Source organism: Arachis duranensis, chromosome 9, assembly GCF_000817695.3.
Source record: "Arachis duranensis cultivar V14167 chromosome 9, aradu.V14167.gnm2.J7QH, whole genome shotgun sequence".
NCBI classification, from domain to species: domain Eukaryota; kingdom Viridiplantae; phylum Streptophyta; class Magnoliopsida; order Fabales; family Fabaceae; genus Arachis; species Arachis duranensis.
In genome coordinates this window covers 112059522-112070588 of record NC_029780.3, presented here as the reverse complement: position 1 = coordinate 112070588, position 11067 = coordinate 112059522, and the positions used below count along the sequence as shown (strand labels likewise).

At 32.4% G+C, this 11067-nt stretch overlaps 2 protein-coding genes across 3 annotated transcripts; one reads left to right on the top strand and one right to left on the bottom strand.

Moving 5' to 3' along the window:
* Positions 1-939: 939 nt before the first annotated feature.
* LOC107467505 (uncharacterized) lies at positions 940-4016 on the bottom strand. Of its 2 annotated transcripts, none has more exons than XM_016086625.3 (11): positions 3810-4016; positions 3526-3615; positions 3364-3434; positions 3195-3244; positions 3027-3100; positions 2876-2938; positions 2466-2553; positions 1790-1852; positions 1637-1716; positions 1472-1543; positions 940-1378 (listed from the first exon to the last, which is right to left on the bottom strand). In XM_016086625.3, the coding sequence occupies exons 2-11, from the start codon at positions 3555-3557 to the stop codon at positions 1297-1299; spliced, it is 675 nt and encodes a 224-aa protein (XP_015942111.1). In that variant the 5' UTR covers positions 3558-3615; positions 3810-4016; the 3' UTR covers positions 940-1296. The 2 variants fall into 2 exon arrangements, with proteins under 2 accessions (XP_015942111.1, XP_020986990.1); XM_021131331.2 differs by having other exon boundaries at positions 3715-4012.
* A 2476-nt stretch (positions 4017-6492) lies between these two features.
* LOC107467190 (sulfhydryl oxidase 2) lies at positions 6493-11023 on the top strand. Its single transcript, XM_052254712.1, is given in 12 exon segments — positions 6493-7065; positions 7679-7703; positions 7794-7886; positions 7996-8177; positions 8469-8538; positions 8624-8692; positions 8799-8872; positions 8965-9109; positions 9625-9785; positions 9787-9816; positions 9904-10338; positions 10537-11023. Coding segments are annotated over 12 exon segments (1515 nt in total). The 5' UTR covers positions 6493-6856; the 3' UTR covers positions 10559-11023.
* The last annotated feature ends 44 nt before the right edge of the window (positions 11024-11067 follow it).

Genomic DNA, 11067 nt, shown 5'->3' with positions numbered 1-11067 from the left:
AAAATGACGTCAATATTAAAAACTCTTGAGAAGCAGTTGGCTTTGTGTTATTAGTAATTACATCTCATTTATTTGTCACGACAATGTGAAAGTAATATATAATTTATTCGGCTTTTCCACTTTCTAATGAAAGCTTTAGTCTCCACGCTATGAAGAACAAGTTTACTAGCCAGCTAGTAGAACTCACATGCATAGTTACTAACATACATATATAAAAGCCAACAAAATTATTTCAATATTGATTAAATTACTTTTAGATAATGAATGCACATATTCTATATGCCATTTGAACATGTAATCGCAGCCAGCACTCGAGGCGATTGGGGTGTGAGCCAATTACATCAAATCTAAACTTGGGATAATTGCAACAAGTGGCGCAAATTAAATCACTAATCTTTGTCAATGCCATATATATAGAGATCAAGTAGGCACAATCCTCCTATAAGACTTTAAGTATATGATTAGTTGTCATAAGAATACCAAATGTCATCCAAAAACTTAACCTCAGCCAAGATTATTGGACTCATACGCAATCGTATCTTTTTCATTTAATGCATAGATGGTAGTGCTACGCTAAGGACATAAATCGTGAAAAGAGACTACAAAAGAAAAAGGTGACAGGAAATACATTTTAGTTATATTTGATTACCTTTAATTTGTTTATGTTTCTCCACTTGGTTAACTATGCTGAAGGACACGTTTACTATCGCCTAGACGCCTATATACTTTTCTTAACGAAATAACGTGGCCGAATGTATATGAGAGGTTTCTATTAAACGAAATAATTTTACATCAGTCCAAAACCAACCTAACAAAAGAAAATTGCACCACTGCCACAATGTGCAATAAATGTTGTCTTGCTTTTACTTGTGCATGAAAAATGCTTGAAATGGATACAAGTTATTATCACTTATCAGAATATAAACAAATATTCAAGACGAACAAAGAAAGCATTCTTTTCAGAAGAAGATAAACATATATCCAACGATCATTGCTCCACTTCCAACCAAGGAAATATCTGTTATTTACACACCAGAGATGTGCTAACTAGGATTAGTTATCTACAAACAACTCGATTCAGATTCGGAATCTAACTATGTGCATATAAGAGAACGACACACATACTGACTCTACAATATGCACATAAGATGATACAAATGCTAGATCTACCACTCAAGCTTCACATAGATTTGCTTTATTTTACAGAACTAAACACGAGAACTGGAAACTGATCAGATAAACACATGGGACGTCAAGGGGGTCTTGACAAACTAGCATAATATATGCAGTGTTGACTCATATATCCATGTCAGCAAATATTTCATCATCACCCTCGTTGAGTACTCCATCCATAAGAAATCCATCAGCAACCAAGTTACTGCCAGAAACAGCATTGTTGTAAGGCTGAATAACATGCAAACAAAAAGTAGAAAGTTGTTCCAGATAATTGAAAGAGAATATGAATTCCCACCTAAAACAACTGAAACGGAAAGTCACAACGCGTTTTAGCTTTCTATTGTAAAAGAGGAAATTAAAGGACCATCTACAGAAAATAGATAAGAATATCAGAATAATCTGTAACAGGTAAAACAAATGTGGTTACAGTTTTAATTTTTAGCTTGTGATGATAATTTACATTGCTCCTTTTTCCACTAACGGATCAGCTTCAGAGTCGGGAACATAACCATAAATTTCGCAATCCCCTAACTTCACAACCTGCAAGACAAGGTATCAAGAAAATGCCTTCTGGTATCACCAACATTCATGTTCAAAAACAAGAGCAATTCACCTCATCAAGAGCCATGTACAATGTGTCCAGGAGAGAAACATCCCCAACAGTTTCATCCCATTCCTGCAGTTTTGACAAGTTAATCAAAACCAAGGAAAGGAAACCACTATACCAAAAGTAATCACTATTGCTAACAGCAACAACAATAGCTAAGATGTGCATTGTGTGCATTAATATGTTTAGCCATTTCTAACCCGAGACCCTAAGATGCCAAACAAAACTTGACAATATTTATGACTTTCCAATTTCGGCCTCAGTTTTTTCATTTTCAAAATTGATAGAAGAAATGATATATAGAACAATAAAAAATATTACTATGTACCAATGTGTTAAATTATTGATCAACTGTTCTGTTGATTAGTTCATGTTTAAAATCTAGGAATTAATAGGGTGTTATAAATAAACATAATTAGGAAAGAATATATTTCGAAATTTAAAGTTGCACAACTAAGATCATTAGGTGCATCTAGACAAGACCATCAAACACGCTCTGAGGTGTAAAATGTCATACAAAAATGAAATATTGAATTTGTAGATACCATATATTTTACAACCTACCCAAACATCACAATCCCAGACATTAAAGATGTCGGGAAACCAAACACCATGGCTGCAAGTAATACAAAAGTCAAAAGTAACACTTAAAACAAGAAATAAACAGTATCAATCATAGTACCTTTGAGGCTTCAATCATGTAGGTGTCAAAGATAAGCTTAAAATTGTCCCATGATTCCTCTGTGAAAAACTGGTGAGCTTTGACTGCACTAAAAATCATTACAGGCGTATGGTATTAAAGGAAAAATTAAAGAATGCAACAACAGAGACACTCAATTTAGAAGTTTAACAAGGTAAAAAAAACCAAAGAAAAGACAGGAAAAAAAGACTTGGGAAATGGAGAGACTTGAACTCTCAGCTCCAAGAGCAACAGTTTTATGAACTGTCTGTCAAGCCTTTTGACAACACTCCCAAAAAGAAAAAATGACAAAAGGATTATATAGTGGGTTGCCATGTCGCCAACTAAGCTGACAGTAGCATTACCCATAACCCCTTTATCATATTTTTATACATCACGAGATACTGAGATACCTGAAGTCATAGTCCGGATACATGTGATACAAGGTAAGAATAAGGTAAATCAATGTCCTTCGGCTGGAAAGGAAACATAATTAGAACGTGTAAAGGAAGCACTTAAGTGGTATTTACAATTTATGAAACCTCTCCACACAGTAAAGGCCACCTGGATCTGGTTAATAACATGTCGTCCGGCGGGGGAGAATCAGGGCTAGATGATTTCTCAATAAGTTCAAGCATCTGAAAATGAAGCAGTTTTTTAAAAAAATATTCTATGAACAAATTGTAGAAAAAGATCCTATTACCACAACTCAGCTTTATTAGAGTCATCTACCTCATTCTCCAAACTGATAGAGAGTTTTTTATCTGTTCCAGCATGTTTGCCTACGGAATTTTTAAAAGAAAATAGTTCGTTAATTACTATTACTAACCCAAACCCAGTGAGCAAATCCAAACCCAAAATCAATTCTGTTGAAACTTAAAAGTCACTAATTAGTCCTTACAAGTATAAGCTTCAAGGCATCCTCTGATAGTACGTTCTCCCAAATTCAAATCACCAAAGAAATCGTTAAGCCTGGACAAGTTTCACGAGACTCTTACAATATACCAAAATTATGTAATAAAATCCCAGAATTCAACTCAAATTCGTTTGAAACTACAATTACCGATCCAAGGAAGGACACTCGAGGAACTTCATCGTGAATGATCTTCAAATGATGAGAACTACAGCTACAAACCCTAGTTTCCGTCTTTGCCTAGAAAGCAGAGATAAGCAAAATCATAAATCACAAGCAAATTCGAAACAATTCATGACAGAAAAACAAATGCATGAAAAGTGCAGTAAGATCTCTTACAAACGAGTCAACAACCAGAATTTTGAAGCGAACACAAGAGAGAAAGCGAAGCACGAATGCAGAAAACGAGAGAGAAAGAAGGAATTGAAGTGTACCAGAGAAATGAAGAAGACGAAGATTGCTTGGTTTTCTGATGAAGACTTATGAGAGATTACTTGAGAACAGCGAAGATTATTTGGATTTCAAAAATTTGGGGATAAATTGAAGGGTTTCGAAGCGGTGAAATTCGACTATTCTGATTTTAGATTTGAAAAAGATGCAGTCAATACTGATAGATGGATTGGTGGATGAGAGAGAATCTGCAATTCGAAGAGAGACAGGAAACGACATCTACCCGAAATTGTAAGAAACATCCATGGGCCAAAGTAATGAAAAGACCAGCCCAATTTAGTATTTCATATGAAGTTCAATTACATGGATTCCAATTGGGCTTTCTTTTGTATATCCTTTTCAAAAGCCCATCTAGTGGTAGGGGAAGGAAAACCAACGTTTCGGCACATAATTAGTTTCATTTGATGTAAATTTTTAAAAGAAAATAATAATATTATTTAATTTTTGATGATGTCATTTCACATATAATTCTTTTATTGTATATTTACATATATTTATAAAAAACAAATTAACATTATCATAATAAAAATAATAATATTCATTATTTTATAAAGTTCTCATTGCATTAAATACTAACATTAATGGATTAACGTTTTTTGTTTTCTATATATAAAATAAATTACTAAACGATAACAACGGAGATAATATTTAATTTTGTTCATAATTTATACACAAATCTTAATTCAATTTCGCTATGTTATTAAGAGTATTTCTGCTAATTTCTGTCAACTCTTATTTATAACTTGTTTAATAAAAATATTTTTATAGATGTGTCTAACAAAAATATCTTTTTTATAACTGTGTTTAATAGAAGTATCTTTATAGATATAGTTTTTGGATGTGTATTTAAAATATAATAATTAATTATTGTTGACAATAAGTTGACAGATAATATGTTGGTACTCTATACTTTTCTATCTTAATTTAATTCGAGTTTTTATTTAGTTTTCAAATTTTATAAATGTGATTCATATTAATCTTTTAAAAAAATTTTAACGCATAAATATTATCAAAATATTGACATAGACAATCAAATATCACGCTGAACTGTGTAAATAATGTTAATTTAATTTTAACACTAAAATAGTCCAAAAATATTATAAATAGTATTTATTAAAAAAAATTTTCAAAAAATAAGTGATACAAAATTATTTATAGACTATTTAAATGCTAAAATAAAATCGTTTTATAAATTTTAATATATCACTATTTATTCATATTAATACTTCATTAATATTTGTGTGCTGAAAATTATTCTGACACATAATTTTTAATAATATTACATTTAATCACATGTAACACTATAATAGAAATAATAATACTCCATTAATCACGTTTAATATTTGTACCATCTCTTTAAAAAATTTTACTATACCAAAGTTAAATATCATGAGCTACAATATCATGACACAAGAGGATAAAGAGTCAAAGATAAAGACAGGCTTGTTCACATAATAATAACGCAAATTAATTTTATTATGAAAACAACGTTAGTATAGGACGCAGATATAGAAAAGAGGGGATCTTTAGTGAACTGTGGTGTCAGCAACATAGTAATCGGATCCTATGATTTATTGATGGGAATTTAGACCCTTCAATTTTCTGTAAATTAAAAAAATTACTCTTAATTACAAATCAGATTCAAGGACTAGTATAACCAAATAATAAAAAAAAAAACAAAGAAAACGGGCCATCCATTTTGGTGAGGACATATCGCACGGTACAATTTTTTCTATGTGAATCTCGTATACTACAAGCAAAACAGATTCTCCGATTTGCTTACAAAATTTTCAAAACAAAGAATTTGAAAGGTCCGATTTCTTCCTACCAAATCTGAGCCGAAAATTGTCTCACATTTTAAATATTTAATATATTTATTATTTATATTATCTAATATTTTTATTATCTATTTATATTTTTATAATAATAATAATAATAATAATAATAATAATACATTTAATTTATATTATTGTGTCATTAATTTCTCTGTTGACCATTTGATGTAGAAAAGATAAGGATAAGGACTATTAAAGAGAATTAATTAATGGAAAGGCCAAATTATGTTAAAGATATTTATAAAATTCAATAAAATACTATTAAAAATAAAAATCACATAAATCTTTTAAACAACGGCTAATATATGTTATTTTATTTCTTCTTAATCTTTCATTTTATTTCCCTTTCTTCAACCATATATAACTTCTCATTCTCAAGAAGAGCTAAATGTCTTTCTTCAACTAATTACTCCAAGTAAAAAATTAAGAATTTGAATCTTTTTAATTTTAAATTTTTATTTTAAAAAATAAAATATAATTTTTTGTTTTTATCTATAAAATAAATAATAAAAAATTATATTTTATTTTCTAAAATAAAATTTAAAATTTAAAAAATTTAAAATTTTGTAAACAAATAATATAAAGTAGTGGGATTTGTTACTGACTTGAAGGGATGAATAACTGCATAAGTAAAAAAATCAAAGTAATAAACACACAATTGAACGATAAACATGACCTTAATTAGTTCTTTTTGGTGTAAATTAAAAACATTGACCTTAATCTAACCTTATTGGAAAAATATCTTGTTATTACTGTCTTTTTCATTAATTTGTTTATTAAAATTAATTTAACTTTTAATCTCAGAAAAATAACATTTGAATAGGTTTGGTATCGAGAGAGAGAGAGGGGGGGGTCGCGTTTCGTGGTTCCGCCATCTTCAAAAGCAAAGTAAAACGTAATTTGTACCCTTTTCTGCTTCGTCTTTCCCTTCCCAACAACACCTTCACCATCTTCATCATCAACATAGTCACCACCACCATTAACATAACCCCATAAAACTATTTTTTTTTCAAAAATAAAAATAAAAGACTGTTCCAGAGAGAGAACTGAAAAACACTAGCAGATCCATTCATCTTCTCCACCCCACCTTCAAAAACCTCTCCTTTCTCCATTTTTTGTTAATAATCCTCAAAACCCTAGTCCTCGCGCAATCCATACGTTGTGATCTACCTTTTTTTGTCTCTCTTATGTCTGGGATGTATTCGTATCTGGGTCTATTCCTGTGCTTGCTTTCTGTGTGCTCCGCCGCAACCTCGTTTTCTTCACGGCGTGTGATCCTTCGAGAGGTCAACGACAATGGTGGTGATCATGCTGATTACGCTGTTGAGCTGAATGTTACCAATTTCGATGCTGTTCTGAAGGATACCCCTGCTACTTACGCTATTGTTGAGTTCTTTGCCCATTGGTTAGTCATTGATCATTTCTATCAAGTTTTCGTATTATTCTTTCTTATTTGTTTGGTTGATGAATTCTCTAGTTAGTGATAGTATCGAAAATTGTGGACTTTTATTGATTCTATTTGTAATTAGATGGTGGCATTTTTTTATTAGTTACCTGGAAATTGGAATTAGGGTAATACAGTAATAAATAGTGAGGGAGATCATACTTCTTGATTCATAATATTACAAGGTAATTGTTGCTGTAATAACAGAGAAAAGAACAGAAGAATAAGGGAGAAAAAAAAAGGAGGAGGAAATGGACTTTTTTGAATTTGATTAAATTTGGGAAAATTGTGTTATTGCAAGCTGCTCTCTTAAAGCTTTTGTGCAAAAGTTGAATCTACATAGAATATGTATATATCCCTTTTCTATTCTTGACAAGCATATAATTTAGTCTGGCTTCCCATATTGCCAATTAGTTAATATGCCAATACAGGAATAGAACATAAAAGGGAGAGTAAAAAACATATTTTCTGTAAACTTTTGCATTGCATTTTTTTGTTTAAACGGTTTACATATTTTTTTCCCTGCAATCTATAAACACAAAATACTTACCTGTGTCTCTTTCTTTCCTATCAGGTGCCCTGCTTGCAGGAATTATAAGGTATTATCTGCTAAAAATGTTAAAAATTATTCACATTTTCCAATCAACATTTCAGCTCACCATTATTTTCTCACTGTACTTCAAATGTAGCCTTACTATGAAAAGGTCGCAAGGTTATTTAATGGCCCTGATGCAGTGCATCCAGGAATCATACTAATGACAAGGGTAGATTGTGCATTAAAGGTACATGCTGCCTGCTTCTATTATTTTCTTCACAGGATGTGATTTAATAGTTATTACAAAACATGACTCGATGATCGGTTTCTCACTCCTCACGTTTTTGGCAGCACAGATAAATACTAAACTATGTGATAAGTTTTCTGTTGGTCATTATCCCATGCTTTTTTGGGGACCTCCTACTAAGTTTGTTGGTGGTGGTTGGGAACCTAAACAAGAGAAAAGCAGTATACGTGTGATTGATGATGGACGCACTGCTGATCGGTTGCTTAATTGGATCAACAAACAACTAGGCAGGTATATACTAATATTAATAGTTTTACATTTTTTCTGTTTATGCTGGTATGATGTGGGGGGCAAACATTCTGTTTAAGCTAGATGTTGTGTTGGAATTTAGAACATAAATCATGTGGACTAGTAATGTACAACAAACCAAGCAATGTTAGAAAATTGAAATGCTGAATGCAAGAGTTTAGAAGTATAAGGAAACATTTAAGAAGTTGTCATGGTGTATTTTGCTTTAATCCGATTTAACCTTAGCTTGACGTTATTTTATTTTTTGTAAATATCATTCTTTATATTTTACAGTACATACGGCCTGGATGATCAGAAGTTTGAAAATGAGCATCTTCCATCCAATATATCAGACTCTGAACAGGTCTTTTTCTTTACATTTACCGCATATTGAGATTTGCTTTTATATTTGAAAATATTGACATAGATAATATGGATAACTTGGAAAGGTTGCAAGAGCTATCTATGATGTGGAAGAGGCAACTTCTACAGCATTTGACATCATTCTAGAGCACAAGGTAGATTATCAATGGTTTGTGATTAGTCCATAAATTCTTTGTTAATTGATCTTTTGTTTTGTGCCCATTCATTATGATGATTAAATAAATTCTCTCTGTTTGCCAGATGATAAAACCAGGAACTCGGGCTTCATTAATAAGATTTCTTCAGCTTCTGACAGCTCATCATCCTTCTAGGAGGTAAGATGAACCTTGCACTGCTTCTTTGTTCTCTGTCAATCCAGTGTTTAGTCTCACCTTTTTGTTTTGGCTTCTGGATTTTGTGTGTTTAGATGCCGGAAGGGTACTTCAGAATTACTTGTGAGCTTTGATGACTTGTACCCAGCAGATTTTGAAACACCTAATAGGCTGGATGATGATAAGGGTTCCGTTAAGAACATAAAGATATGTGGAAAAGATGTGCCTCGTGGATACTGGGTAGGATCTCAATACTTGTATTTGAACTTTTAAGCATTTCCGTCATACATTTATGCTTGGTATTGTATGAGGTGTATGAAATTGATGTGCGTGCTGCTTGTTGTGGCAAGCTTTCACCTTCTGCTAGATTCTATGGTGAAGTTCTCATTTGAAGTCAATCTGAATTGATTGATTGTAGTGAGAACAAAAAATTTGAAAAACTCTAGTTGAGCAATAATCCCTACAATTTTTTTTAGGAAAAAAAAAAGAAAAAGGAAAAAAAATCATATTCTTTGCAAAGTTGGTGTATTCTTCGATATTATTGTGCTGTTAGATTTGACGATGCAGCTCAATACCATTGTTGCTATTTCCAACCTGTGGTGAAAAAGTAGCTCGTTGCAGTACAGTAAATGTTATTGTATTGAGTATGATTATTTCATTATAAATGTTAACTTTTTATTCATATGTGGACTATTGAAGTTTTTAGCATGAAAAGGTTGTTGCTTATTTATTTATTTTTGACTTTTCTTTTGTAGATGTTCTGCCGTGGCAGTAAGAATGAGACCAGAGGTTTTAGGTATTGCTTCCCCTTGTTCTTATTATCATGCAAATATGTGTATATACCAAGGGTGGACCTTAACTATCTAAGTGACATTGGATTCTGCATTGACTGCTCTCTTTGGGCTTTTTTACAGTTGTGGTTAACATTTTTACAGGATGTGTTCAAGGTAAATGAGTTTATGAATGCTAATGTTAATATCATTCAAGCGCATTTTTTTATTTTTCCTGCTTCTAATGTTTAACTCAATCTTCAGTGTTTCTAGTCCTTTCAACAAAGCCCGTGACTATGCTCTCTGGTTGTGGAGCACCCATAATAAGGTCAATGAAAGGTTGATGAAAGAAGAAGCTTCTCTTGGCACTGGTGACCCGAAATTCCCAAAGACAATTTGGCCTCCAAAGCAACTCTGCCCTTCCTGTTATCTAGGCATTGACCAGAAGAACAATAAAATCGAATGGAACCAGGATGAGGTCTTCAGGTTTTTGACTAATTATTACAGAAACACACTTACTGCTCTATACAAGGACAAGAGCATTGTTGGAAATGATGAGGCTGAGGTAGCCGTTGAAGATCTGATCGTCGCAAATAACGCAATCGTGGTGCCTCTGGGAGCTGCATTGGCAATAGCTTTTGCCAGCTGTGCTTTTGGCGCACTTGCTTGCTACTGGCGTTCGCGGCAAAAGAGTCGGAAGTATTTCCACCGCCTATACTCTTTAAAGACAATATGATAATTAGGAGGGTAATAAACCTCTTTAAGATTAACTAGGAATAATAACTGTATAGCCAGAAGACATTAAACGGCAGTATAAGGAGAGAAAAATTTCTAAATTGATGGGGCGTTGAGATTCTCAGTTATTTGATGTGTTGTTTGATTTGCTTAATATTTCAGGCCAAGGAGAACATGGAAATAGGTATAGAAGACATGTACACAGAAGAGATTGGGTGCATATCAGCTCCTTCTGAGAGCCTTGACAAAGTGTCCATTTTGAATCCATACTTGCTTGATTGATGTACAGAACACAATTCTTGCTTTTTTAGATCATTATTGATCTATGCTACCTTCTTTCACTTTCTTTTTGGGTTGAGCTCACATCTTGTCTAATGTGTGGAAGTTGGGAGAAAGTAGCAAATGACTTGTAACATTTTTGCTGTGTAATTTTGAGTTATTTTGTACTATCAAAGTAACTATAAGCTATAAGCCAGAATTGCATCACATATGATTCACTTTTTAGCAAACACTTGAATGAAATCACAGGATCTCATGAAATGGATAGGCCGTATTACTTTTAAGAGAAACTAACTGGTTTTTTAAGAGAAACTTGTAGTGTTTTAGTATGAAAATCCGGGTAATGGAAATTTCACAAGCTTTGTTGTAACCATATACTTGCCATGTCATTCCTGTTCTCTGTGTGTACAACGT